This window comes from Camelina sativa, chromosome 13, assembly GCF_030686135.1.
Source record: "Camelina sativa cultivar CO46 ecotype springtype chromosome 13, ASM3068613v1".
In the NCBI taxonomy this organism is placed as follows: domain Eukaryota; kingdom Viridiplantae; phylum Streptophyta; class Magnoliopsida; order Brassicales; family Brassicaceae; genus Camelina; species Camelina sativa.
Window position 1 is genome coordinate 8,961,204 of NC_141892.1, and position 26,872 is coordinate 8,988,075.

General features: G+C 34.9%; 5 protein-coding genes, 1 long non-coding RNA gene and 1 pseudogene across 12 annotated transcripts; 3 read left to right on the forward strand and 4 right to left on the reverse strand.

The window, feature by feature from the left end:
- Positions 1-198: 198 nt before the first annotated feature.
- On the reverse strand, positions 199-3,080 carry LOC104736216 (uncharacterized). Of its 6 annotated transcripts, none has more exons than XM_087482793.1 (5): positions 2,466-2,619; positions 1,464-1,700; positions 1,332-1,382; positions 843-1,090; positions 199-761 (listed from the first exon to the last, which is right to left on the reverse strand). In XM_087482793.1, the coding sequence occupies exons 2-5, from the start codon at positions 1,675-1,677 to the stop codon at positions 372-374; spliced, it is 903 nt and encodes a 300-aa protein (XP_087338919.1). In that variant the 5' UTR covers positions 1,678-1,700; positions 2,466-2,619; the 3' UTR covers positions 199-371. The 6 variants fall into 6 exon arrangements, with proteins under 6 accessions (XP_087338919.1, XP_087338921.1, XP_087338920.1 ...); XM_087482795.1 differs by having other exon boundaries at positions 1,464-1,695; positions 2,466-2,597; XM_087482794.1 differs by having other exon boundaries at positions 1,464-1,715; positions 2,466-2,591.
- A 529-nt stretch (positions 3,081-3,609) lies between these two features.
- LOC109128457 (uncharacterized) lies at positions 3,610-4,956 on the forward strand. The gene is made up of 3 exons (XR_002034856.2): positions 3,610-3,910; positions 4,084-4,152; positions 4,716-4,956. It is a non-coding gene; the product is annotated as an uncharacterized LOC109128457 (long non-coding RNA).
- Positions 4,957-7,835: 2,879 nt separating this feature from the next.
- LOC104706494 (putative receptor-like protein kinase At1g49730) lies at positions 7,836-9,941 on the forward strand. The gene is made up of 7 exons (XM_087481324.1): positions 7,836-8,175; positions 8,509-8,764; positions 8,852-8,904; positions 8,979-9,046; positions 9,136-9,231; positions 9,309-9,378; positions 9,460-9,941. The coding sequence occupies exons 1-7, from the start codon at positions 8,100-8,102 to the stop codon at positions 9,765-9,767; spliced, it is 927 nt and encodes a 308-aa protein (XP_087337450.1). The 5' UTR covers positions 7,836-8,099; the 3' UTR covers positions 9,768-9,941.
- Positions 9,942-10,046: 105 nt separating this feature from the next.
- LOC104736218 (chaperone protein dnaJ 2) lies at positions 10,047-12,625 on the reverse strand. Its single transcript, XM_010456169.2, has 5 exons — positions 12,097-12,625; positions 11,345-11,655; positions 10,965-11,241; positions 10,679-10,877; positions 10,047-10,579 (listed from the first exon to the last, which is right to left on the reverse strand). The coding sequence occupies exons 1-5, from the start codon at positions 12,247-12,249 to the stop codon at positions 10,257-10,259; spliced, it is 1,263 nt and encodes a 420-aa protein (XP_010454471.1). The 5' UTR covers positions 12,250-12,625; the 3' UTR covers positions 10,047-10,256.
- Positions 12,626-15,420: 2,795 nt separating this feature from the next.
- On the forward strand, positions 15,421-18,323 carry LOC104736220 (glycosyltransferase BC10). The gene is made up of 2 exons (XM_087481325.1): positions 15,421-17,163; positions 17,904-18,323. Exon 1 carries the CDS (start codon positions 16,063-16,065, stop codon positions 17,152-17,154), a length of 1,092 nt encoding a protein of 363 aa, XP_087337451.1. The 5' UTR covers positions 15,421-16,062; the 3' UTR covers positions 17,155-17,163; positions 17,904-18,323.
- LOC104738086 (J domain-containing protein spf31-like) lies at positions 18,230-21,597 on the reverse strand. Its single transcript, XM_019235046.2, has 9 exons — positions 21,269-21,597; positions 20,720-20,810; positions 20,510-20,570; positions 20,259-20,336; positions 20,024-20,097; positions 19,238-19,351; positions 19,028-19,135; positions 18,713-18,751; positions 18,230-18,627 (listed from the first exon to the last, which is right to left on the reverse strand). The coding sequence occupies exons 1-9, from the start codon at positions 21,355-21,357 to the stop codon at positions 18,541-18,543; spliced, it is 741 nt and encodes a 246-aa protein (XP_019090591.1). The 5' UTR covers positions 21,358-21,597; the 3' UTR covers positions 18,230-18,540.
- A 994-nt stretch (positions 21,598-22,591) lies between these two features.
- LOC109128524 (protein FAF-like, chloroplastic pseudogene) lies at positions 22,592-24,691 on the reverse strand (annotated as a pseudogene). The gene is made up of 2 exons (XR_015578136.1): positions 24,544-24,691; positions 22,592-24,425 (listed from the first exon to the last, which is right to left on the reverse strand). The product of XR_015578136.1 is annotated as a protein FAF-like, chloroplastic pseudogene (transcript).
- Between the last annotated feature and the right edge of the window lie 2,181 nt (positions 24,692-26,872).

Consider the following 26,872-nt stretch of genomic DNA (forward strand, 5'->3'; position numbering starts at 1 on the left):
TATTTCTAACTGCTTGGAAAATGCTTCAAATGAGAGCATATAGAAAGAGAGCATATGAGAGTATTTGTAGCTTCTAAATGCTCCCTCTCTCCTAATAAATGTTGATTGGATGATAAAATTAAAAAAACTTCTTCATATGCTCTTCCAATCAAGGCCTTTGTCAAATTGGCTTATGATAGATAAGTGAGTCATCCTCCATAAGTAAATTCTAATTTTTTTTTTATTTGGAAAGTATTATCAGTACAGTAATTATTTTAAAACTGTTCAAAATATGGACTCTAAAATTCCTTCGTGAAAAGCTCAATTGATCTCTATAAAGCCAAAAAAAAGTGGACTGAATCCCCTAAACACACAATATGTTCAATATCACATCAGTAGAACCTTGAGGCAGTGTCGTAGACGGTCCCACCAGGGTACTGACCCCTTGGCTCGAACCCGTGATCTCTATTTCCGCCCTGAAACCTAGCTCTCTCTCCGTATGCTTCAAACCGTTCTGAACCATAGGATCTGGATGGTGCATCCGCCGAAGGTACTGGATCTTGAGCATTGCCAATGTAACCTTGGGGATGACCAGATGGCATTAGATTGGCTGGACCAACCGTGCTTGGATGGTACTGATCAGTCATCCCCATGGCTTGCTGCTTGTATTGTTGCTGTCTTGCTTGTGATTCTTTCCTCATGATATCTTCTCTCTTACTTGTGTGACGGGCTCTAAGTGTAGCTAACTGTTCCTCGTACCGAGTATTAATGGTCTTTATTTTCTGTATACCAGTTTTCAGATCAAATAATTAGAACCCAAAATAGAGTATTTCAGTAGCAGAACTTTCCAATTTGTTGCTAACCTCTCGATGTCTGGCAATCTCTGCATCCTCTGCTTCGATTTGATCTTTTGCTAGTCTTGTTATATCATCCATGAACTTCTGTTCCAGACCTTCAAAGGTCTGCATCCCACGGTTATTATCATAACCAGTCTTGGGGTTTTCTTGGTGTTGTGATTGAGCTCTGGGAACACTGCCTTGCTTCTCCATTCCAGGCTTTGGATCCATTTGGCCACGGTAATACGTCCTCGATGAATCAACACCTTGTTGTCCTGTGTCAACAGAACACTGTAATCAAGAGACAAGACCTAAAGCTCGAGAAACACTCGATGCAGGATCTACATAAGGAATCATATCATTTTCATCTTTCCTCTGACGATTTCTGTAAATATCTCAACCAGAACTAATATTCCTCCCATCCTATGTAAAATGTCATTGGAACACTCACCATTTATAGGAACAACGGTTGGACATAATTAAGGATTCTAAATCATATATGAGTATGGGCATTACTTGAATTTACCAAGGCTTTTGCGCAATAGTATCTATCATTGCCTGTTCGACCTAAGAAACAAACCCATCACATGATGATTGCGAAGACACAAAGACCTGACTATGAATACCGAGACAGTAAGTAAGACTTACCTTCATTGTAAACGGCAGTAGCCATTGGTCTCGACATACTTGGGCCATCTCTTTCCCATCTCCATTGACCCTCTGGTTGTGAATCTGAAAATGGTTGGTCCCTCTCAGGCGTGAATGCCTCTAGTTGACCTTGGAAATCAGAATGGGCGTCCTGTATCTGTCCAGCTCCATATGCACCGGCAGGTGAGTCCGCAAAGTTTCCGTGTCTTCTCATTGTTACTCCCTCTCAAATCTGACCTACAAAGTTGACAACTAAGAATAAAATTCAGGTTCGGTTCATGACAGGCATAACACAGTTATGCAATCTCTTAAACCAAATAAGAAATAAGGACATTAATATATTAAACCGCAGAGAAACAGAATCTAAAATATAGCCACCCACCATTCAGCTATAGCTTTAACCTTAAGTACCAATTCAAAGTGGATTACAAATGATACTCTACAGCATCTTGCAAAGCCAATCCAAAGCATCGATTTTTTGGAAGCAGTCATGATAGAGACGCCAATCGTTATAAGCATGACAATGCCCCAAAAAGCTTAAAGTAAACAACCAACAATATGAAACCAAACCATCCCACATCATTCTTACATGAAAGAAAAGCCACACTCTTTTTTATAAACTCTCTAACAGCTACAAAAGTAAGCATCAAGCAACCCAAATTGGCAGTAGATACTACTACTAGCTCCTAATTAATGGGGCTTACAGATAGCAAACTAGAAAGAAAATATAGTGGCAAACGAAAAGATTCTTCAAAATTAAGATCCTCACAACTAAACAGTCTTGAATACTTATTTTAATAAGAACAATATCAAAAGCTTCTCTCAGTCTTAAGTCCCAATAATTTCGTATTCCGATATCAGTTTCAGATGAAGAGTTTCTCAGAGATATTTCAACAGTCACTTCGGATTACAAAAAAAAAAAAATTGAATCTTTCAAGAAGAAAAAGAAAACGATTCGATCTACTAAGAGGAGCGATGGAATCTGAGAGTTTAACAACGTACCCGAAGCCACTGAAGCGGAGGAAGAAGAAGAAAGACGACGACGCAGAAGGCCGAGGAAGAAGCGATGTACAATTCCAATTCTGTGAAATACGGGTCTGGTTGCTCACAAAAAAAAAAAAAAAAAAAAAAAAAAGTGAAATATGGGTCTCTGATTGGGCCTCCGGGTCGGATCTGTGACATTATAAATACGGTTACGGTTTAAGTACATTCAGGTTACGGTTTAGATACGGTTCCGACGTGTCTTGCTTGAGTAAGTTTCAAAGGAGAGGTGCGTGTCATGAATGTGTGTATTACATTTTTTACAGTAATCATGATTTCATCTTGTTGTTTTCAATTAGAATAATAATAGTTTTGTCAATTATGCCACCCTTGTTCATAAGTGTGAATTGTTTGTTACTTTGTTTAGTCAGAATACAGTTTTAGAAGCTCTTTGGAAAGAGAAAACCAAACAAAAAGTGCTGTAACAGTACGCATGTTCGGTCCGCATAAATTTCTTAAAGGGCTACATTTGGAAAAGATGGACCGTGAGTCCGTGACTGGTTTGCACCGTCCAAAGGTTTCTCCTATGTTACATTTTTTTCTTCTTTCCGAAGTATTTTTTTTCTTTTGTCTGGTTTGTAAAAATTATAGATCGCATGCTATATAAAAAAATATATATCTTATGGATGTGTGCCATCATGATTCGTTATTATGCTTCCATTTAAGTGTCTAAAAAGTTTTGGTAGACCAAAAACCAAAATTTCGAGTAATACTACCATATTAAATAGAGAAGTACAAATATAAAACTAACTTTAAAATATCTTAAATTTTCATTTAATTGCTATTAAAAAAACTTAATTAAGTATAGTTAATTAATTAAATAAAGATAACGAACTAAAAAATAAATAATGTTGACAGATAAAATATAAAAAAATTTTGAAAAAAATATATTTTTTCTCTCTCTCATAAATTATGGACGAAAATTACTAAATATTTGTTTAAAAAATATAAACCAATCACAATTTCAAAAACTAAAATTTTATATCCAAGTACACAATATAATTATTTTTAAGGGTAATTCTCAAAAATAGCACAAAATAAAGTTTCATTCCAAAGTTAGCACACATGGTTTAATTAAATAATAAAACACTGAAATTATTAATTCATTATTATTTTCTCACGCGCTTTCTACGATCAAGTGAAAATCACACCAAAATCTCCGGCGATCAATTGAAACAACCATGTTCGGTGACATCCGCAGTTCCCAGTTGTCGGAGATTATCAAATTGAAAGATGAATCTGATTTCGAGAAGCTTCTCTCATTAGGTAATCAGATCTCCGTAACATGCTTCGGTTCTCTTCTCTCCGGTGCGTACACTTCCTCACTCGTTTTGTGTGTCATTTGAATCATCGAGACCCAAATTCTGGATCGACCTGTTCAGCTTTCTTGAGTTGTTCCCGAATCTGTAGGTTAATCTTCCTTGCTTTTTTTTTCTATTCATCCTTTTCGATTTCATTCATTACGTTTGATTTGTTTAAACTAAAAAACTTTTGATAAACTTCGACAATTGATTTGAATCTCCTCGTGTTGGTCGCAATCAAAATGAGTTTGATATTTGGATTTGATTTTGTGGTGTAGACTTGGTATGTGATGAAGTCTTGACACTGAGACCGCAAGTTGGTACTCAAGGTTACTAATAACAAAGAGGTAATTGAATGTGCCTTCTTGGAGTTCATCTTATACTTCTCTCAATTGAGGAGATAAGAGCATAAAATTTAGTATTTGCTATTAAAGTTGATATCTGATTCGTCAAATGATGAATTTCTTGTTTTGGAAAATGTTAGTCATGGTTCCATGATGATGATGTCTAGACTTATCTTTTCATGTTGGTAATAGATGTACTTTGGTCCTAGTTATGTGGTTACTTTATTTTTATTTTTTGTCTTCGTGAATGTGATTGCTAATAGTTATATTACTTTGTTTTCCTAGGTTTCGATGAATTGTGTGGCGATGGGTTAGTTAAATAAGCATACTTTGTTAACTCTTTTAGAGCTGCTGTTTTAGTATATGTTGAAAGCATGTTTTGTGTTTTTTAGCCGAAGTGTGGTTCTTTAGAACTTGTTGAGAGTCAGGCGGATGTTGACGTAAACATAGCATCAACTTTTGTTGTTAATTTTGTTAATTAGCTATCACCATGTTAGGCTACTTGTTTCATTCTTTTGATAAGAAGTGTATGTATATTTAAATTTTTTTTTTTTTCTTAAACTTAGTGTCTCAAGGTCAAGACAGACCAAGCACAAAGAAGCAACGAAGATGGATTCCATAGCTTTAAGAAGTGTGTTGACATTACATAGAACCATATTTCTTTATTTGTTGTTAGACATGTATGATGGTTGTGATACATTTTTATATTGTTTGGGTACTTTTACGATGTTTCTGCACTATAAAATTGTCACAAGTTTCTATTAGACAAGCTAATAGTTGTTGAGGTAATTGCAATTCAGTTTTCTACAGATTCTCTTTAGTTTCAAGAAAATTCAAGAAGGATTTCACGGAATTCAGGAAATATTCTATCCAATTCTGGAAAGATTTATTGAATTTCAGGATGACCTTCATAAAAAGTTTGTAATTCAAGATGACTTTCATAAAAATTCTTGACATTGGTAAACACAAGAATATGCACAAAAATAGAATATTTATCCTTCACTAATGGAGTAATCTTTGACATACTGAGGGAAAACACCAAAAATTTATGAAGGAATCAATAATATTTAGGAATGACATCTTAAAATTCATGATATCTTTCATAAATATTTAGGAAGACACAAAATCAAATCATTACACCTATTGTACATGTAGATAAATTAGCACAAAATAAAATCAATATCCCTCACTAAATGAATAATTTGTGATACATTAAGACAAAATATAAACAAAATATTCAAAAACTCAATTATTCTAAATTTATGAAGGATTTTATAATATTTAGGAAGACGTCTTTAATGTTTAGGAATGCTTTCATAAACATTTAGAAATCCCAAGTAATGACCATAACTTGAAATATATGTTTTTCAAAAATGGTGATAACCAGAACCAGAATTGCGTTCAAGTGTTGTGGAATCCTCAGCTTTGCCATGGAATATAGTATTTCTTTCCTTGTTCACTGTCTCTGCAAATTTTTTTTTTGTCTGTTGATACTATAACTTGATGATTAATCACCTCATCAGCCATTTATGTAACCAATGTAGTTACCTTTAGATCTGAACTCTAACTAAAGGATCACTAGAATGTGAACAATAATTGGAACACCGATTTCATTAACAATAGACTTAATTTTATTTTTATCATAAGTCGTTAACACTAACACCGTAGATGTTGCGATTTGCCTCTCCGCCGATGAACTCTCCTTTAGAAGTTGTAACAATGGAGCAACACCACCTTCATCTATAACAATCTTCTTATTTCGATCATTATCTACAACAAAAGAACCAATCTAATTCACCACATCAATTCTCTCAACACGACCGAATGCAAAATTGGATCATTCGTACCTACAAGAGGAAACGAAATCACCACTTCATCATTATCAAATTCAAACTCACAAAATTCATTTGACATTTCATCATAAACTTGATGACAAGAACCGGAGATGAATTGAACAAACTTTCTAAGCATTTGAGCAAGCTGATCTACTTGTTTCCAAACCATAATCACTAATCAAACACACTCAGAATCCATTTCACATCACCATTAGAAGGTTTGAAGATGAAAACAAATATATTCAGGAACACATTCTTATATTGGTTAATAGAGTTGTATCATGACTATAACTTATTAACATGAAAACAAAAATATTCAGGAATGATTGAATGATGTTTAGGAAGGATCCTTTTAAATTCAGGATAGTTTTCCTAAAACATCATGAACTTCTCTGTTGCAACCTGAACACGCAGATAGTCAGATACAACTCTATGACATGGCTTCATCTATGCATTGCCCAACAAAAAAAATTAACAAAATCAATCTAAACACACATTAACATGAAAACAAATTAAAAAATTGATTTACCAAAGCTTTTTACTTGTTCCCATAAGAGGAATCAAATGATCCACATTGACTTTAACTCCCACCTCAGCAAACTACATCAACAACGGCAAGTCTAAAGCTCCTCACTGTTGTCAAGCACACCATCACTGTCTATATCAAACAGAACCGCCGTAATTATACTCAGAGGATTCTCCGCCGTCGTACTCACTATCGTCGACGGAAGTGCCGTTTAGATTAATTAAACTTTGATCTTCAAGAATACGGTGAATGAAGATGCTATTGATGTGGATTTTTATTGGATTGGTTTCAGTCAATCGATTTGGGAATTAATTGAAAAGATTTGAAGATCTCAGTTCAAAATCTTCATCACAAGTTTCGACGGAGCTTTGAAAACTAAAGTCGTGATAAAAAAAAATATTTTGCTATTTAAATTAAAAAATAATATCAATATACAAATGCTAGTTTTGGAAAATTTAATTATGTGTGCTAATTTTGGAAGAAAAACTTAAAAGTGTGCTATTCTAGGGTATTTCTCTATTTTTAATAACTAAATTTTGAAGATTGTGTTAAGATTTCAAATTATGATTCTCCTATCATCTTTATTTTCTTTTATTTACAAATTGTTTTGAATTTTCATATAATACCTATGGTTAAAAAAGTGCAGAATATTTTTTGCATATGTTGTGATTTGAACTTTTAAAAACGAAGATATATTACTTAATCTATAAAAAATGTGTGTTTTAATTTCCACATTGGCGGGTTGGTAAAACTAAATTTATATAGATGTTAAATTAATAATTTTTATTTGTTCACAATTATAATATTAAAATTACTACTTTATATTTCACAAAATAATGATGCAAATACAACAAACAAACATTATAAAACTGTAATATACGTCAAAAATAAAATACTATAATATTCTAAAATAATTAGTATTCAAAAAGATTAATAGATTTACAGAACAATTAAAAATAAATATTATCTCAAATAAAATAACTTTTACAAAAAATATAACAATAATTTTTATTATTATATTAGAAATTTTTTTAAAATATTGACCCGTGCTTTAATCACCGGATATCTCCTAGTACTAATAATAATGGGCATCATCTTCCCCAGAGTTTGTTAGAAACTTATTAAACTTGATTCATTTAACAAAATGGTTTTTTTTTTGTTAAATCGACATTGAGATTTTTATAATTTATACTTTTCAACAATCAATCGATCACTAAGACTTGAACCAATAATTTCTAGTTTTTAACAAACAAACAAAAAAAAGGACAGTGAATCTCTAAAAATTTATTATAGTATTAAAAAACCGTTATGATTAATAATAATTTAAAGAAATACTATATATATAGAAAAGTGAAGAAGAAGAAAAAAAAAGAAAAAAAGCAGTGAGATTTACAGCTCAGAAGGGCTAAAAAGCTTTTTGGTACAACTGACACTCTTCCAAGAAAGCATCAGATCCAATTTCCGCAATCATCTCCACACAAAGACAAGATTAAAGAGATAGAAAGAAAGAGAGAGAGAGAAAGATATAGCTCGTGAAGAAGAAAGAAGCAGCTCACTGCTGTACAAAAAAAAAAAAAAGTGAAATCGCCATGGATGATGATCGTCTTCGCTTCAGCCGCAGAATCCAGTTTCTTTTTCTTGCTTGGCTCCGTCGTTCTCGCTCCGGTATGCCCCCCCTCAATTTACTCTCGCTATCTCTTTCCATTTTCCTCTATCTTCTTCTTTCTTTTTCAGATTAGTTTTTTTAGAGTTCTTGATTTTGACTTTTCTTAGTGGTTTTTGCTATAAACTCTGTTCTGAACTCGTAACTATTGCTGATTCATTTTGAGTGACTTGGTTTGAGTTCTCTATATATGAGACTTTTCGTGTTTCTACTTATAGCTTCATCAACTCTATTGTTAAGTCATTGAGCCACCGATTCAGTTTCTTTTATTCTGTGTTAGACTTGTGTTGTATGTTATTTATACAACCTGCCCTTCCACTGTGGCATCATTATAGGAAGAATAGAATTTATCAGACGATTTGGATACAAGGATATAAGCAAAGCAACAGAAGGCTTTCGTAAGGTTATCTACAGCAACTATCACGGGTCTGCATACAGAGCCAAATTCAAAGGTGGTGAGGTTGCTTTGGTCAAAGAACTCAATGCTCTTGATCTTGGACGTGAAAGGTTTGATGAAGAAGTCCAGCTCTTGGGTCGTTTACGTCACCGTCATCTCCTCACTCTTCGCGGTTTTTGTATCGGACGAAAGAGGTTTCCTTTTTTTCATTTCTCTTGCAACTTTGAAAGAAAGAATGAAAAACATGTTTTTGTTTCTTACTTTTTGCTTCTTTTTCTCAGGCTGCTAGTGTTTGACAACATTGAAAATGGAAGCTTAAAAGACCACCTCAATGGTAATAAAACCCTTCAAAAAACATAATCATCAAAACGTAATCATTTGTTGAATCTTTTGTCTCTTTCTTGATAGATCCGCTAAAGACTCCTTTGAACTGGAAAACTCGCATCCAGATAGCCATTGGAGTCGCAGCTGCATTGGTAGTGTTGCTTTTATTTTAACATACCAATTATACTATTAAAGGGACTCAGAACTCAGAAGATGATTATAATCCGCTCTTTGACCACAGGAATACTTGCTGATCTTCAGCAGTAATGATGCACAGATATATGATGTTTCAGTGAACTCATGTAACATCATGTTGGATGAAAACTTCGCTCCAAAAGTAAGTTTTTCCCTCATTGGTTCCTTTAAGCCTTTTTTTTGTATCAGTTATTAATAAGTGAAATCTTCCTCTCATAGATTTCAGATATCCGAGTCAACAGGCACCCAAAAAACCATCCCAAAGCAATCCATGATTCTTGCTCTGAAGGTAAAACTTATATTCTCTTCTTTCCAAGAACAAGGCTATGTAACCAATTATTCATGGTTTGGGAAAAAATGGTGTGTGTAGGATCATGTGCGGATGAGGAATGTGGGAACGTGATATTCCAACTAGGAGTGTTGATGTTGGAGCTAATCACAGGACAATCATCAGACAGACAAGGCAACGACTTGATCGAATGGGTACAAGACTCATGCATTGCAAACTCCATTGATAAAATGATTGATCCAGATTTAGGTAACAATTATAGCTCTAGAGAACTTCAGAAAGTTCTAGCCGTGGCTCGACTCTGCATCAAAACGAGGTACGAGCCCCCTTCATTCTCAATTACACATGTATACCGGTATCTACAGAAGAAGATCGATGTTGCAGCATAAATAGTAGTTTTTGTTTGTTTGTGAACTGGATTGTGCTTGATGGTTAAAACTTAAAAGTGATACGACACGCCGTTCATCATCTTTTGGCCGTTTCACACAACCCTAGATGTAATAACAACTAATAGAGTAGTAGCATTGTACTCATCTTTATATAAATTTGGATACTTTAACTGATAACTGTGTTTAATTGACTTCGTTTCTTAGCTTATTTGAAAATCAGTTCTTCTACCAAGTGCTTATGACTTAGGAAAAAAGAACTTGTATTGAACAATGGTAGAATTTTCTCTGTTTCGGACATTAAAATTTGATAACAAAATCTTAAAGGGACTACAAAGTTTATTCTCAAACTAAAAAAAATGGTAACAAGGATTCGAATTAGGACGAGGTTCTTCCCACTGAATTGACAAAGTCTATAAAAAGACCCAAAAATAATACAATGCAAAAAGAAGAAGCAGATGTTTGATATCACTAAAACGCGCATGTGGAGGATCACTGCTGGGCACATTGCACACGCTGACCACCGCCTGGGTGTTCTTCGTCATCATCGTCATAAGCCTCTCTTTGAGCTTGTGCCTTCCTTCTCATCTCATCCTCAATGTTCACATCATGCAGAGTCGTCTCTTCGCAGTCGTCTATATCCATATCACTCATAGTTGCCTTGGTCGGCTTTGGCAAAACTTCTTCAATGGTCTTTGTCTGATCCGGGCTAAGAGATTCTGGGAACTCAACCGTGAAGTGGATGTATAACTTGCCCTTCATGAACGGCCTTTGGTACATCACCATTCCCTCGTCATTTATCGCCTTGTATGAATCTATCAGCAACCAAAATAGACACCACGGTAAGACATATAAACTGGCATAAATAAATAAAATGGAAGGGGTGTATGATTGGGGCAAAGTAAAATACGTACCAGGTTTGACGACCTCTCCCGGATTGGATTTGATGAGAAGCTTTCTTGAGTCCAAATGGTTCAAGACAAACTGGAAGCCACACAAGGCCTCAGTTAGAGAGAGGGTGTGCTCCACAAACAGGTCATCTCCCTTTCGTTTAAACTTTGGGTGCTCCTTCTGCTGAATGACGAACACTATATCTCCAGTGACAGTATCAGGCTGTTTCCAAAAGAAAAAGGCAGGAATTAGTCAATAGACGAAAAAATTATAAATGATCAAAGCCATGAAAAATAGAGTATCACAAACCGCTTCATCTGCTTGGCCATTGAATGTGATCTTCTGATTGTGTTGCATTCCCTTCTCCACGTGTACTTCAAGCACCTTCTTCTCAGAGACAACCTTGTCTCCTTTGCATTGTGGACACCTATCCCGATCATTAATGGTCTCTCCTGTGCCTTTGCAATCATTACAAGCATGCTGCACCTGCTGAATCATTCCAGGTCCAAACTGCCTGATCGAGACCTTCACTCCCGCACCCTGACAGCCACCACATTTCGTTGAAGCTCCAGACTTGGAACCCTTTCTGTAATGATAAAGCAAATAATGTCAGTGAAAACCTCTTTTACACATCTTGGATATTCAAAGCAATACCGCAACCGTGAAAGGATAAGGTAATAAGTACTAACCCGTTACACTTTGAGCACAAAGCCTTCCTAGAAAGTGAGAGTTTCTTTGTTGTTCCGAGATAAACGTCCTCTAAGGAAACCTTCAGGGGATGAACAACATCTTCACCGCGCCTCTGCCTCCTTCCCCGACTGCTACCACCTCCGAATGGGTGTCCACCACCACCAAAGAAGGACGAGAAGATATCAAATGGGTCATGCCCACCGCCTCCACCACCCATTCCCTCCTTGAGCGCATCCTCTCCATATTGATCGTAGATCTCCCGCTTCTCCGGATCACTAAGAACTTCATAAGCCTGAGCTAGCTCTTTAAACTGCAGAGACATGTAACATAATGTTTAAATATTTTGTTCAAATCCAAAGACTCTACAGACAAACCAATTTACTAAATACACATAATCTCCAACACAGTAAATTCAACTATCTCAAGTGCCAAAAGAAGAATTTTTGGCTATCTGAAACAAACGATCTAAAGACAAGTGGAATTCAAGAATCTAATTAACAAAATCACAAATCTATAAGAGTCTATACACAAAGAAGCTACAAAGCCAAAAAAAATTGATTCACCAGTTGACCTAAGACTCGCAGATTCCAGATCAAATCGAACATTAAGACTAATTTAACAAAGATCTAAGAGCACCATCGATCGAAGAATCCAAATCAAACTAACCAAACAAAATAAAAATCAGATTTTTAAAACAGAAACCAAATCAATTATCACAGAACCAGAGCAATATTGAAGAAAAAGGAGAAACCTTTTCAGGATCTCCACCCTTATCAGGATGGTTTTTGATGGCGGCTTTCTTGTAAGCTTTCTTGAGATCTTCAGGTGATGCGGTCTTAGGAACACCAAGGATCTCGTAGAACTTGGTGTTATCGCTCTTCCTAGAAGGTCCTCTTCCGAACATCTTTCTTTTCTCTTATTACGAAAACCCTAAAAGAAAAAAAAATACAGAGAGAAGGAAAAGTCCTTCGAGAGGGGGAGAAGGAGACGGGAGTTTGTTGTGGCTGCTCGAAGACTTTGCTTCTGTTCAAGGTCTTGTGGAGCGGAACACTCTAGAACTTTTTATATCTTTCTTTCTTTTCTTTTTTTCCTCTTTTCCTTTTTTGCAATTTGTTTTTTTCTTTTATTCGTTTCTTTTCCTATGAGAAAGAATATGGGAAATTTCTCATGATAATGGAAATTTAATTTATAAAATAAAAAACCATAGAAAAAAAAAAAGAAAAGGAGATAACTTAGAAATTTACATTAAGAAGTTCATATACTCATCTATCTTATTATATGACATCCAACATATTGTAAAAGTCTCCTTTCTATATAGATTAAAATCTTCTAGCTACAATCCAAATACATTTAATATCCATTAATTTTCCACTAAATCTATTTGATTTAAGAGTTTTTTTTGTTGACACAATTGATTTAAGAGTTTAGAGTATTATATATCAACATAATCTAACTGCAAACCCAAAAAAAAAACAATATATACACGAACATATAATCCAATTTTTTAAAAATCGTTATAGTTTTTATAATTTAACCAACTCTGACTTAATAATATACATGGAGAATCCAATTGATAAATGTTATTGATGACAAATTTCAGATGTTCAAAAAAAAAATTGTTATTGATGACAAATTTTGTTAAGCTCAATTGATCAAAATGATCTTTTTCATAAATGCATGAATAATGACATATTTCGAAACAAAATGATTACACAAATCATTAATTAGGGCATGAGAAGATTAAGATATAAACTCGTTTACTTAAGTGCTTTCAGACTTTCTTTCTTTTTTTACGTCAAGTGCTTTAGACAATTTATATGGGGACTCCTTGTTTATTCTGGTTTACTAAAGTAAGTGCGTCATGTGTCGCCTACGACAAGTACCAACAATGTTGTTGATAGCTAGCTTAGCTAATACAACTTGGGAAGTACGAATAACACGTTTCAACGTATGATAGAACAGAACACAACACGCACTCATGCTAGATTTTTTGCCAGAATTTTCCCCAGCCTTAAACTTAGCCAACCTGTGTATGTGTCATGTGTTCTCTAATTGATTTAAATAAAATCAATATTTGTTGCTATGGTAGGCTGCGTATTGATTATCTTTCTTTATTTTTTTATAGAGTTTTGGAGTTTATTTTATTATTAGAAAATCACGTTTTAAATTTCAGTGACATTATTATAAACATTTAAAATAATTTTACAAATATTTTTAACTTTAAAACTAATTTTTATGTTTGCACCATCATAATAAAAGACGATGGAACAGTAATATCCATTAAGGCAAAATAATTAAATTATGTTGATTTAATTTTAATTTTATTTTTAATTCTTAAACATTAACTTATCTTCTAGAAACTACAAACTAATATTTTTAAGTTTTCACATGTTTTCTCTCGTTTATAAAATAGTTAATCCGCAAATCAAATTATGAATAAAATTGTTTCTCGTAAAAGTTTGTTGCAAAAACAAAAACATATTCTCTCTAATATGACAAAATAATGTATGTCATAGATAGTTTGCCCAAAAGTAAAAATGGCCAAAATCAACTTTAATTATTTGTCAAATGTTTTTTTATATCTAAACTTCAATACTTTGTAAATAACAACATAAACTATATTTTAATTTAAATTTGCTACATAAATTATATGTAATGTTGTCAATTTCAACATCAGCTCGAACGGTGTTAAGTCAGAGTCTAATAATGTTGAATCAAACGATTCGTGACGTTCACGTGGCACAGAGACCTACTCAAACCACATCTATTTTGGTCATTCTTGGGTGTATTGTGATAAGAAACAAAGAGTTTGGCAAAAAACGGAGTATTAAAGTTTGTTTTTGAGTGTATTGTAAGACTTTATTTTTGGTTATTTTTTGCTACAACAAACAAAAAAAAATGACTAAAACGATGTTATTTTGGTAATCCTCAGTGTTATGTGGAAGACAAGGATCGTCTCATCATCGTTAAATTCCTACTTAACAACATTCGAGCATATGTTGAAATTGACAATATTTTATATAGTTCAGGTAGCAAATTTGAATTTTAATACATTTATATTGTTATTTACAGGATATTAATGTTTATGTATAAAAAAGCGTTTGGAAAATAATTGGGGTTGATTTTGGCAATTCCGAAGAAAAACGATCAAGGCTTACAAAAATTAATTTATATATACATTTTTAGAGACATTTATCAAATAAATCCTGAAGTTCATACATATTTACAAACATGCCATTAACGTTAATTATTAATTTGTTTGTCATTTAAGTAATTAATACGAAGTTTTGATTTTGGAAAATAAGATTTCCTATCCTAATAAAATTTCCAAAAAACAATAGGAACCACTCCCTTTAATATTAAGTATTAATTTATAATTAATTTTATTAATATTAAATTTCTAATTTTACAAAACAGTATGAATTAATTCTATAAACACACAATATTTAATTGTATGTTATAGTTTTTATAATATAAAACAATAAACCTCAAACAAAATACTTTCAACCCTAACTAATATATCTGTATTTGTAAGGTTGTACATTTTAAAAAATATAAATTAAATATCAATTATTAATATAGTTAATCTACAAAACAAATAACATTTCATTTTTATTAAAAAATAGTTACAGGGTATACCACAATGAATATCTAGTTATTTACAATAAAAAGCTCGTTCCGTACTTAATCCTCTCGACCTTCGAGATTACAATTAGCCTTTTATAATGCAATTTTTGTGTTATTCTCTTATATATTTTTGGTAAACCGAAGATTTTGGACTATTAAGCAGGTCTTAATCCTGTTGTTGGGTATAATTAAAACTATAAGCTCCCCAAGTCTAAAAATATCTAATACGTGTCCTTCTCCTTATAAAAGAAAGAAATACTACAAAACATCACAGCAGAAGAAGATAGTGCACACCACACCAGTTACCAAATCAGTTGGACCTACCGAATTAAGATACAACATTTAATGTCTGGTTTCTCATTACATTCTCACATTTATTACAATTAAAAAACAAAAATGTTACTTATACATAATTACTATAAAATAAATAAATAAAAACAGCACTTGCACATCATTATCGACCGACGTTTATATGATGAACGACGGCAAAACACAGAGCAACGCCGTTAACTCTTGACGACGTCAGGTATAATAACGCTTGTCTGGTTTACGTAAATGACAAAAATACCCCTACGAACTAGTTGCGCGTCAAAATCACAAACGAGAGACAGCAGCAGCAAACACAATCGATCGTCTCTTACTCCCTCTCTTTCGTCATCTCTAATCTTCTTCTTCTTCATCATCATCACACTGACTGTGAAAAAGACCCCTTTTGTTCTTTTTTTAACAATCTGAGATCTGGAACAGATATTTCTAAAATCTCATTAAATTCACCCATAAAGTTTCAATCTTTACCTTTTTTCCCCCAATTATTTCTCGAGATTTCTTTCTAAAATTTCTCCACCGATTCACCCCCAAGCCTCTCTGGCTATGAGAATCTATTGAAGTTCTTTCTTTCTCAGAGCCTCAATGGTGCAAAAAAAAAATCCCTAATTTTTTCACCCCCAATTAAAAAGAGAACTTCAAATTCATGGAGGATCCAAGCACATTCCGGTAGATTTTGTTTCTCTGGGGGAGAAGAAGAGAAAGTCAAATCTTTAGGGTTTTCCCGATTTGAAGAAAGTTTCGATTTTTTTTTAAAAAAAACCAAATGTTCTCGAACCAGTTCGTTCTCGTCTTCTCTCTTCTTCTATGTCTCCCATTCGTCTTCTTCTTCGTTGCGCCACATGTGTTCCCTTCACCTCCTCCTGGTGAATCTTTAATCCCAATCTCCGATGAGATTGATGACCGGAGTTTATTCATCGCCGCTGCTGGGTCAACCTCTCTTTCCCATCTCTCATCTGGAAACCCTAACCCTAAGCTCAAGATTGCGTTTTTATTCCTCACCAACTCCGATCTCCATTTCGCGCCAATCTGGGATCGCTTCTTCTCTGGTCATCCTAAATCTCTCTACAACGTCTATGTCCACGGAGATCCTTATGCCAATATCACAAGACCTGGAAACGGCTCTGTATTTGAGAATGCCTTCATTGCCAATGCTAAGCGCACGGCACGAGCCTCTCCGACTCTTATCTCCGCCACGAGACGGCTCCTCGCCACCGCGTTTCTTGATGATCCTGCTAATACTTACTTCGCTGTGCTCTCTCAGTATTGCATTCCTCTCCACTCTTTCAACTACGTTTACAGCTCTCTCTTTGAGTCTTCGACTTTTGATAAATCTGATCCGGATCCTACTCCTAATCCTAGAGGTATCCGGATCTTGTACCGGAGTTTTATGGAACTGATATCTGATGAGCCGAGGCTTTGGAAACGATACATTGCTCGGGGAAGGTATGCTATGATGCCTGAGGTTCCGTTTGAGAAGTTCCGAGTTGGTTCGCAGTTCTTTGTTATGACTAGAAAACATGCTTTGTTAACAATCAAAGATCGGATCTTGTGGCGTAAATTTAAGCTCCCTTGTTATCGTTCGGATGAGTGTTACCCTGAGGAGCATTACTTCCCAACGCTGTTGAACATGAAGGATCCTGATGGTTGCACGGGGTATACGCTTACCAGGGTTAACTGGACTGGCACTGTGAAAGGACATCCTTATACCTATAAGCCTAAGGAAGTCGTGCCTGAGCTGATCCAGAGACTCCGGCGATCAAACCACTCTAGCTCCTACTTTTTCGCACGCAAATTTACTCCAGGTTGCTTGAAGCCGCTGTTGGCCATTGCAGATTCCGTGATTTTCAGAGATTAAGTTATGCGGGTAAGTGTTTTCAAAGCCTTTTCCCGTCTACTTACTTTTATCCTTGTGTATTATTATGTATGGGTCTATGTGACTTGGTCAAGGAACTCAACCGTAGATTGATAGTTAGTTGTAAACTTGTAATGTTAGGGCTTGTTTTGGTCTAAAAGCCATTTGATATGAAACATGTTTATAAGCGAAACATTGGCTATGGTGGTTGGTTACACAAGACTTACCTTTTTATTAGTGAAGTACTTAAGAAAGCACTTCGTATTATTTCTACGAATGATCATGAGAATCAGCTTGGATACTGTACTGTTAGTAACTTAGATAAATCAATCCTTAACAGTACATAGCTACCAAACTCTAGATTAGCTGTAGCCCTCAATACTCTGATTATAAGCAAGATCTTGGTAATGGTGGACAGAGGATCATGAGCACTTACGTTGTTCAGAATTAATCATCACAGACTCTGATTTCTCAGTGAAAGTTTAATAAAAAGCATGTATCATAGTTAAGATAAATGTCTGCATTGGCTAGCTAGACCGTTTGCTCTAATTATAAATCATAAGAAGCAATTTGGATTATACAATTGTGGATGATACGGAGAAGTGTATTGTGCTATTTCTGTTTCATTGCTCTGTCATAAATCTGTGAATAAAATGTGTGGAATTGCATTGAGTTGGTGTTCTCTTGTGTGGATCTCTAATAAAAATGAATAGCTTCTTAATTTTGTTTTGCTTTTGGGTATGTCGTTTCAGGGTGACAAAAGAAAGTTTTGGACCGAAGAGGTTTTATGATATGGGTTGAACCGTTGAGGAACAGATGCCACTTTCAGGATTAAGAAGTGGCAAAGCGAAACGATGTTCGAAATAAATATACCAGTTTTAGTGGTACTTGGAGGCAGCGCCTGCCTGTTAGCTGTTGTGACATAATATATCACACGACACGAGAACACAGATTAAGAGATGGAGAATTTGTAATTTGTTTTTATTTTTTTGTTTTCTTTTTGTTCTTTGGAGCTGGTGCTGTTACATAGCAGAGCTCTTTTTACCTCAAAGGCTTGGGGTTTGTAGCATTATAAATGTATCAATGAAAGAGATATGTTATTTTCTTGATCTCTCTTGTGGTGAACACCACATTTAATATTATATAAAAAGATCAAAGTTATTTTTTTTTAATCTAAAGTCTAATAAAGACATCATCATCTGGCTGATATGCAATACAAAGAAGGTCATAAGCGTGTGAGATATCTCTTCCATGTTTCTGATGTATTTGGAAAGACAAATCTAGTTGGTGATGTACAAAGAGAAACACAGACACAAGCAGAAAGAGTCTGAGATCATCCTCGAGAATACCAGTCTATCAATGTCAACAACAGCTATAAAATGGCATAGATCAGCCTTTCTTGACTGGCCTTTGGACGTACGATTTGTTCGGATCCTCTGTCTTTAACTTTGGAGGACGCGTCTCTCCTTTTTTGGCCTGATGAGATAACAGAAGCTTAGATTGAAACTTTTGACCCAAATGAAATAAGTAATCCACCAATAGCTAACAATGCGTCTCTTACCTTTTTTCCTGATTTCTGAAAGTCTCTCCAGCTTGATACCTGCACAGGGAGACCCAAACTTTAGTCAACTAACTTCAAGGACAAAAACCAAATGCATATATGATCTTATGATATATGAGCAGTAGATGGAAGCAGGACAAAAACAACTGTCAAAGAATTCTGGTCATAAGAACTGATAAACACTTCAGACTATTCTCAGATGGCTTCTCTATATCCACTGACACAAGTGTCAAAAGATGAGCTAAAATGGTACCAAACTAATGCGTTCCATAGGCAGGTAATGACTTAGGATCATCGGTCAACAAAAGAACATACCCTTTTTTCTCTTGTCCCTTCCCACTGTTCTTCATGCTCACGCTTTTTCTTCCATACCTCCTTTTGTTCTGCTTCATCCTTCTTCAGTCTTCCCTCTTCTTCTGATATCTAAATGTCAAGAAGAAAAATAACACAAATAAACGAATGAATGATTGTGGCACTTCTCACGCAGAAAATATCACGCAAGGGGAACTAAAAAACTCTACATACCCTCATCGCCATTTTTCTTCTACGCCACTCTTGATCTGTTAATATCTCTCGGACCTTTAACTTAAGCTCCCTCTGAAACTCTTCAGATTGCTCAAATATCTGCTCATGCTTTCCCTGTGTACATAAAAATTGTGTAGCACTACAAGTTAAAGAGGAATCTGGACTATTGAAAAATGGAACAGAAGATATTAAGGATTTAGATATATGAGAATACAACAAGCGGTGACATAACAGAAATCAGCGAAAGCAACAAAGAAGAAAGACATATAAAATTTGACAAACATGAGCTAGAAATTATGTAGCTTAGAAGTCTTATTTCATGGAACAGGCTAAAAGGTTTTCTATTTCAGTCTAAGTAGCACTTAGGGATCAATTTATTACAACGTCCAGTCCAGCCAGTAAAAGAAAATTAAACCGAACAAGATCATATCAGCTAAGCACGATATTTTCAAAATGTACTAAAATGTTACACATGCGTCTGGCAAAAACTTCATCTGAAAACTCGAAGAAAAATTCTTGCGAAAATTGCAACTTGCCAGAAAGAAACAGATTCTATATACTCATTGCAACAGTTAGTTCCCTCCAGAAGAAGCCTGATTCTGACAAAAGCTAGGGTCTTATAAAGAAAATAACCAGTGTCAAAAAAAATACTACAGATATCACTGGTTACAATGAGCCAGCTTGACTCGGTATCCAAGCACGTTGGACAAACAAAAAAGGTAAACAACGAGGATCTCCGATAAATAAATAGCTTAGTCAGAACCCCGAGAGAAACGAGTTTCTTACCTCATCAACCAAGGACTTTATTTTAGAAGCGGTATCTTTCTTTAACTGTTTCTTTCTCTTCATCCTAAGCTCTTCTGCATTTCACCGAGACAGAAAAAATAGAAGGTAAACTACAGATTCTGGTATAATTTACATATGCAGAAACTTGGAGATGCTTGGTTCCTAACAACTCCAGAAACTTATCAAACAGGTAATACTAGGAGAGTTGGACCCAAGATAAACTACAAAATCTAACCTTTCGCAGCATGGACTTGGGTGAGAATATAATCTCTTTCTTGGTCGTTCAGCAGTAGTTGTTGCGCTTTTGCCAACGCTGTTCAGTTAATAAAAAATCATAAAACATTACGAGTACATCCAGACTAATCAAATCTTTTAAGGAGAGCCAAACATTTCATGCTTGATACAACACCCAGATGGTGGATTCACACAAAAACAACCGCATCTGTAAAAATAAATTATGTACAAGAAAATTTTAAGAATAACAACCTCCAAAAGCCTCCTGTGCTTGTGGATGTTTGCATTTGTCAGGGTGAACCATCAAAGATATCTGAAAAAAAGGTTCAGATCAGTCACAAAGTTTCGATTGTATTCCCAATCAGTGCTGTAGTAATAACTCTAAGGCAACGATTTTGTCTCCACTAAGTCGATAAATCATGAATTAAAAACAAATGTCCTCACACCAAGAAAAATATATACCTTTCTGTACTGCCTTTTAACGTCATCCGTGGAAGAATCGAAAGATAGGTTAAGATGCTCAAACGGGTTCAGTTTGAAGCATGAGAGAATCCTACAAAAGTTTCAAAATTTGAAGAGATATATGAATGATCATTAGAGACATGAAAATGCAAAACGACTACCATACTACTGATATTAACTGTAACAACAATGATAAGCAATCACTACTATACAAAGAAAGACATAGTGCAAAACTACCCACAGATCACAACTCCGATTTGCCTCAAAACAAAACAACAACAAGACAGTGAAAAAGGAGAGAAATTGATCTAATATTCAGAAGATCCACTTTCAAATAAGTGCATAGTCAAAATTAAACATAGCCAAAAGAGCTGTTTAATTTCGTTTCATACAGTTCCCTAAGTTACGATCGTCCTAAGAGGTAATCTCAGAACATATAAACCCTAGCCCACTATGAATTGCATAAACACGATGTCAGATCAGGAACAGAGTTGAAAGGGTACAAGCTAAATTAGAGAGATAAGGAAAAAAAAGGGTTTCGAAAGGAACCTGACGACTTCGTTGTCTCTCTCAACTTCACCGACCTCTGCGAGGAAAGATTTAAGAATCGCATCGTCTTCTATTTTCACCTCTCCCATGACTCTGTTTTCTTATGATTGTCTTCTTCTCCTTCCAACGATGGCAAAAAAAAAAAAAAAAGAGTTGAAGGGAGAACGAAGAAGGGATTCTCTGGGCTCTCTCTATTCTGGAATTGCAGTCGGGTATTCGGATGGGTTAAATTGTGGGGCCTGGATCTGAGTCTTTCGGGTCAAACAAGTGGATTCGGATTTAGGGACAGAGAATGTAATTAACTGTCAACTAGATAATTATTATTCTTTGAGAAGAAAAATATCAATTTTTAGATATTTATTGGAGCACTTTGACAAAATATGGTTTTTAAAAGTAAATTACATTATCAAACAAAAAATTAATAAAATTTGATTAATAGGTTCATCAAGAGTTAATTAATGTTTTTACACTAGAAAATTTGGAAGTCCAATCCCAAATAATCTGATTTATTAATAATTATACAGATTAATGGAGCAAAATTTACAACAGATCTCTAGCGATATGCAATTAGAGTAGCTCAATATGATTTTATTTACAATTGAATGTGTTTATAAGTCTAGAGAAAAAATGTTGTATATAGTAAATTTAATAAAGACGAAAGATATTACTCATGATAGAATTGTCTGATGATGAATTCAAAAGATGAAACAAAATAAATTATAAATTCAGACGATGAAAAAAAAAACTTGATTAGTAGTAAAAAAAACTACCCAAAAAAAATCTGTCATAAAACAATAATTAAAAAATTATCATAATCCAGTTTACAAGATAGTCATTTTTATTAGTAATTTAAGAAATACTGCATTATTTCATGTTTCTTACCACACATATGAATTATGTATTGATTTTATTATCCCATAATACAATTAAATACTTTTTTTTTGGGGTTCACATATTAGATGCTTATGAATATCGCGTAACCAATGTATATATGCACCCCCTTAAGTACCCAACAATTCAACTAAAATAAAACCAATATGTGATATTTGCTTCCAACTCATGTACTGTTCTTGCTTCGAAATTCAAACTCATGAACCGTTGGACAGTACACTCATGAACATCTGGAGAAAAAATCATAGTTTTCTATTTTCAATTTCCAAACAATTAACGGTTTTTCTCTCAACTTATAAACTTTTAAAAGTTCAAACTGGTAACCTTAATTTTTATCGTCATGTGCTCATACTTCAACTTTAATGTAGTGAGACATGAATGAATAAAACGAGTTCACATCTTTTATTTGCGAACAGTATGGAACAACAAAAATTTGTACAAAACACAACACTCTTCATAAATATGTCTTTACTTTAACGAGGTCTCAAACCTCATCAAAAACAATAAATTATACTTCTAATAATGTTCACCCCCTCAAACTTTCTTCCCTCTCCTACTCTTAATTCTTTATTTTCTTTATATAATTATTTTTCTTTTTTTTACCCACAAACCAAAAAGGTTAGTGGTAAAACATATATAGAGGAAAAAAATTAAAGTAGAAAAAAACCATGATCAACAACAATTATTGGGTTAATATGCATATATATTCGAGTATACACAAACTCGATTACATATACACATATATAGATAATAATATCATATGCTTTATGATTCTTCGTAAATTACTCCCCTTTTTGGTCGGGTCTAAGTGGCAATGCAAAATGGCTCAACGGATAAGAGTGACCTCCTACGTTCCTTGCAGCCGTTAATCCAACCGTCATGTCCAACACCAATTGCTTTGTTGACAAAGTTTTGGGCTTGGAATTGGGTTTTGGTGTTTGGGCCAAAAGATTCAGTGTTAGTGGACTTCCAAGAGTAGTCACATGTGTTAAAGCAAGCAGCTCCTACGGTATCGTCCACCGTGGACGGCGGTTTTGTTGACCTAGCAAGCTGAGCCACCCTTGGCCTAGGCGGCAGAGAGTGAACCACCGGTGTCGAGATATCGGATTTGGTGTCGAATTCATCAGTCACAGGCCATCTTGCGTTTCTCTTTGGTACCCCAATGGGCTTATGGGCCAACCTATGAACAGTCACAGGAATGGGCTTTTGTGCTAACTTATAGAGAATTCCATTGGGCTTGTAGGCAAACTCGTCTGGTGCCTCATCTTCTTCCTCTTCTTTCTCTTCTTCTTCCTCTTCGAACCACTGAACCTCCGATTCAGTCTCGTCCTCTTTCTCGATGGGTTCGTCGCTGACTTCAGCAAAAGTGAGGAGGAGGCGTCCGTCTTGGCGTTTCGCGGCGAAGTTGTTGTGCGACGGCATAGAGACAGCCTCAAGAACCAATCGGCCATTGTCGCGGCGAGTTTTCATGTGCAGAGACGAACCAGATTGGCTCGATAGAGAACGAATCGGTGGTGGAAACGATCCTTTCGGCAGTTCGATGCAAGGTGTGTGAATCGGAACGGTGATTGGTGATTCTTGCTCAGCCTCAGCCTCAACCAAAGACTCTGTTATGTCTTCTTCTACATTGGTCTCCGTCACGTTGAGAACGAGACTCGTCTCCTCCTGAATCTCGATTTCAGCATCTTCAGTCTCCGACGATGCATACGAAGAGAAGCCTTCGCAACCGGTCTCGGATCCGAGACTCTCAGTGCAAATCTCGAGGCTTTTCTCGCTCAAAGAACTCGCACGTTTCATCAAAGGATGAACGTACGGCGGAGGAGCCACGTCGTTGCTCGACTCGTTCTTCTTCTTGTCAGACAAGATCGAACTCCACACATCGGATTGACCCGGTTCGGTCTCTTCATCTTTCTTAGCGTTCTTGTCTTGTTGAATCTGTGCCCAGATATCGACCCCGGATCTTGATACTTCCTCTGCTTCGTCATCGTCAGGTGAAGAGGAAGCACGAAGCTTCTCAGAGGAAGAGATCCTCTTCATAGGAGAAAACCCATTTTGGGAAACCCAAGTCTTGGATGACAAATCGGCGGAGAAGGTTCTCCTGAGTGAAGGTGCAGATGAAGTGTTCGACGAAATGCCACCAAGGATCGTCACTATGCCTTGCTGTCTCTTCAAAGAAGAAGACAAGCCAAGGCTCTTGCTTAAGCCACAAACCATCATCTCAGATAAGGAATCACAAACCTCCCGACAACACTATTCCCTCGCTTTGCTGCACAAAATTATTACAAAAAAAAAAAATCAGAAATGTTAATACAAAAATGATGAAATTAAGCTCTTTTTTTTTTATTGATGTGATGATGATCACATTTATGGGACATGTAACATACCTGGAGGTTTGAGAGAGAGTTCAAAGCAAGGGTGAAAATTTCAAAGTGTGTTATATGTTGTTTAGAGAAGATGTGTTTTGTTGTGGTTTGATAGATGAGAATGAGACATGAAGAGGGGAGTGAAGAGGTGCTTTATATATAGAGAGAACTTCTTTCATTATGGAACCATGTCCGGTGGGGTCCTCCATAAACTCTCTTCATTGCTTTCATATTTTTTTTTTTCAATTATCTTATGGTATTGATTTCTCAAAACAATGATAAAAGTTTTTTAATATTGTAACATATGTTGTTTAATTAAGAATTTGATGCTTAAAAAAAAAAGAAACTGTATTAAATGCATGTATTTTGAAGTTGTTGAAGAAAACATTACTAGTGTGTATATAGTTTATTGGTATCATATAATTTAATTAATCAGCAATTTATATGTATTGCCTGAGAATTAGTTATAATGTTCGAAAATACATGTTTAGTTGTTATTTGATTTTACTTTCTTTGTGTTTATCTAGGGTTTTTAATTCTAAAATTATAATTTTCCCGACCACCCGCACAAGTCACAACGATCTAAAATCTGCACATTACGCTAACTTAGCAAAAACAAAAACGAGACGGGTAATTTTAGTTGTGTGTTCTTATAACTAACGCGCGTGTGTCGCCAAACAAAACTAACGGATATGAAACGAAATCGATGTAAAAAAATATATATACTATAGTGTACATATAGGTCAAGAAAAATGTTGACGTATGGCATCTATTCCCTGTTGAACCAATAACGTGGCACATTGTGGAAGTCACAATTTTCATCTTTCTTTTGAGCTAAAACGATGAGAATGTTCCGAAAATATGCAAAGAAAGCTGGATGCCATTATTAGGATGTTCGTTTTTTTATAAGTTAGTTACCTTTCTACCACTTGGTGGTAGGTTTATTTTTATACTACTGACTACTATTCAGCAAAAACAACGCCGTTACTTTGAAGCTTTATGCTTAAAGCATCTCATAATAGTTGTCATCAAAGAATATTTGTCTAAACCTACAAATTAAATAATAATTACGTAAGATGATTTGTAGTCTATAACGTCGACGTCTTCAATTTTTACCTTCTTTATTTTAAAATATAGAAGATTTAAAATAGCTATATTGGCACAATGCATATTATCGATAAAAATGGATCCACCAATTGATATTTTCTACTTTACTACTTGTTTATTTATGAAAGTAATATATTTTAAAAAACCATGTTGCCAAATTTGGATAATGGCACTACTACAAAAATGATTACATTGGTTACATTTTTTGAAAAAATAACAGTTACCCTAACCAATGTTAGTTTACAATCAACGGTTTAGCGCGTAAGTAAGATGCGGCCGGAGAGCGATTCTAATAAACTATTTGTGACCAAACCACAAAAAGAAAACATATAAAATTTTGAAAGTAATTAATTGATATAAGTGATAAAAGGTGTAACCTTCAAAACATATAATCGTAGTTTGAACACTTTGTAAAGTTTATTTGAAGAAATGTAGAACTACACGAGCATCGTAGTTAAATATCATAAAGTTTACTAGGTGCTTTTGGTCTAAAATATATGGCTGTTTAATTATATTAACCGTACGTATTTACTCTGTGATTTATTTGGGAAAATCACAAGTTGGTGGTGTGGTAGGAGTAGGATACGGTCCGAGAGATAGAGACGTGTGCATGGGGACACGAAGACTGAATAAACTTTTGTTCTCAAGTGTACGTGGTTGCATGTTTACGTGCGTATAGATATATATGCATATCCGTATATATGATGTTGATAAAAATGATGATGATGATGAGATCATTGTTGGTCCTATCCGGAAAACGATAAAATGTTCTAAAAGTATCCAAAGATATCAAATGCGTACCCTACGTACTTACATGTATTGTTCTAAATAAATTGGTTTCATCAGTGTATATGTACAAGTTTTTTTTCGTTTCTTTTTGAATGGTATGATCGCATCATATCTCCAGAATATTGGCCCGCAACGTCTAATCCCCATTTGTAATGAATTCATAATCACCCATACCATTATGCACTTTTTTTTTTGTTTCTTACATATAAATATTTTGTTTTTCTTCTTCATTAAGTGAATCAAAAATGTATTTAAAGATCTCAATCATTCAAAGTTCAAACCAATTAAACACCTGCCTTTGTTTTAAGCCATTTTTTCTGCTCATCGTGGATAATATTTTGATCATGAGTCGGTGAGTCTCATGACTTATGTTTCGACATTCTCTACCTACTCTCATGCTCAAAATGAAATCACAAATTCGTGGGAGTGGACATTCAAATCGAAAAAGTTTCTC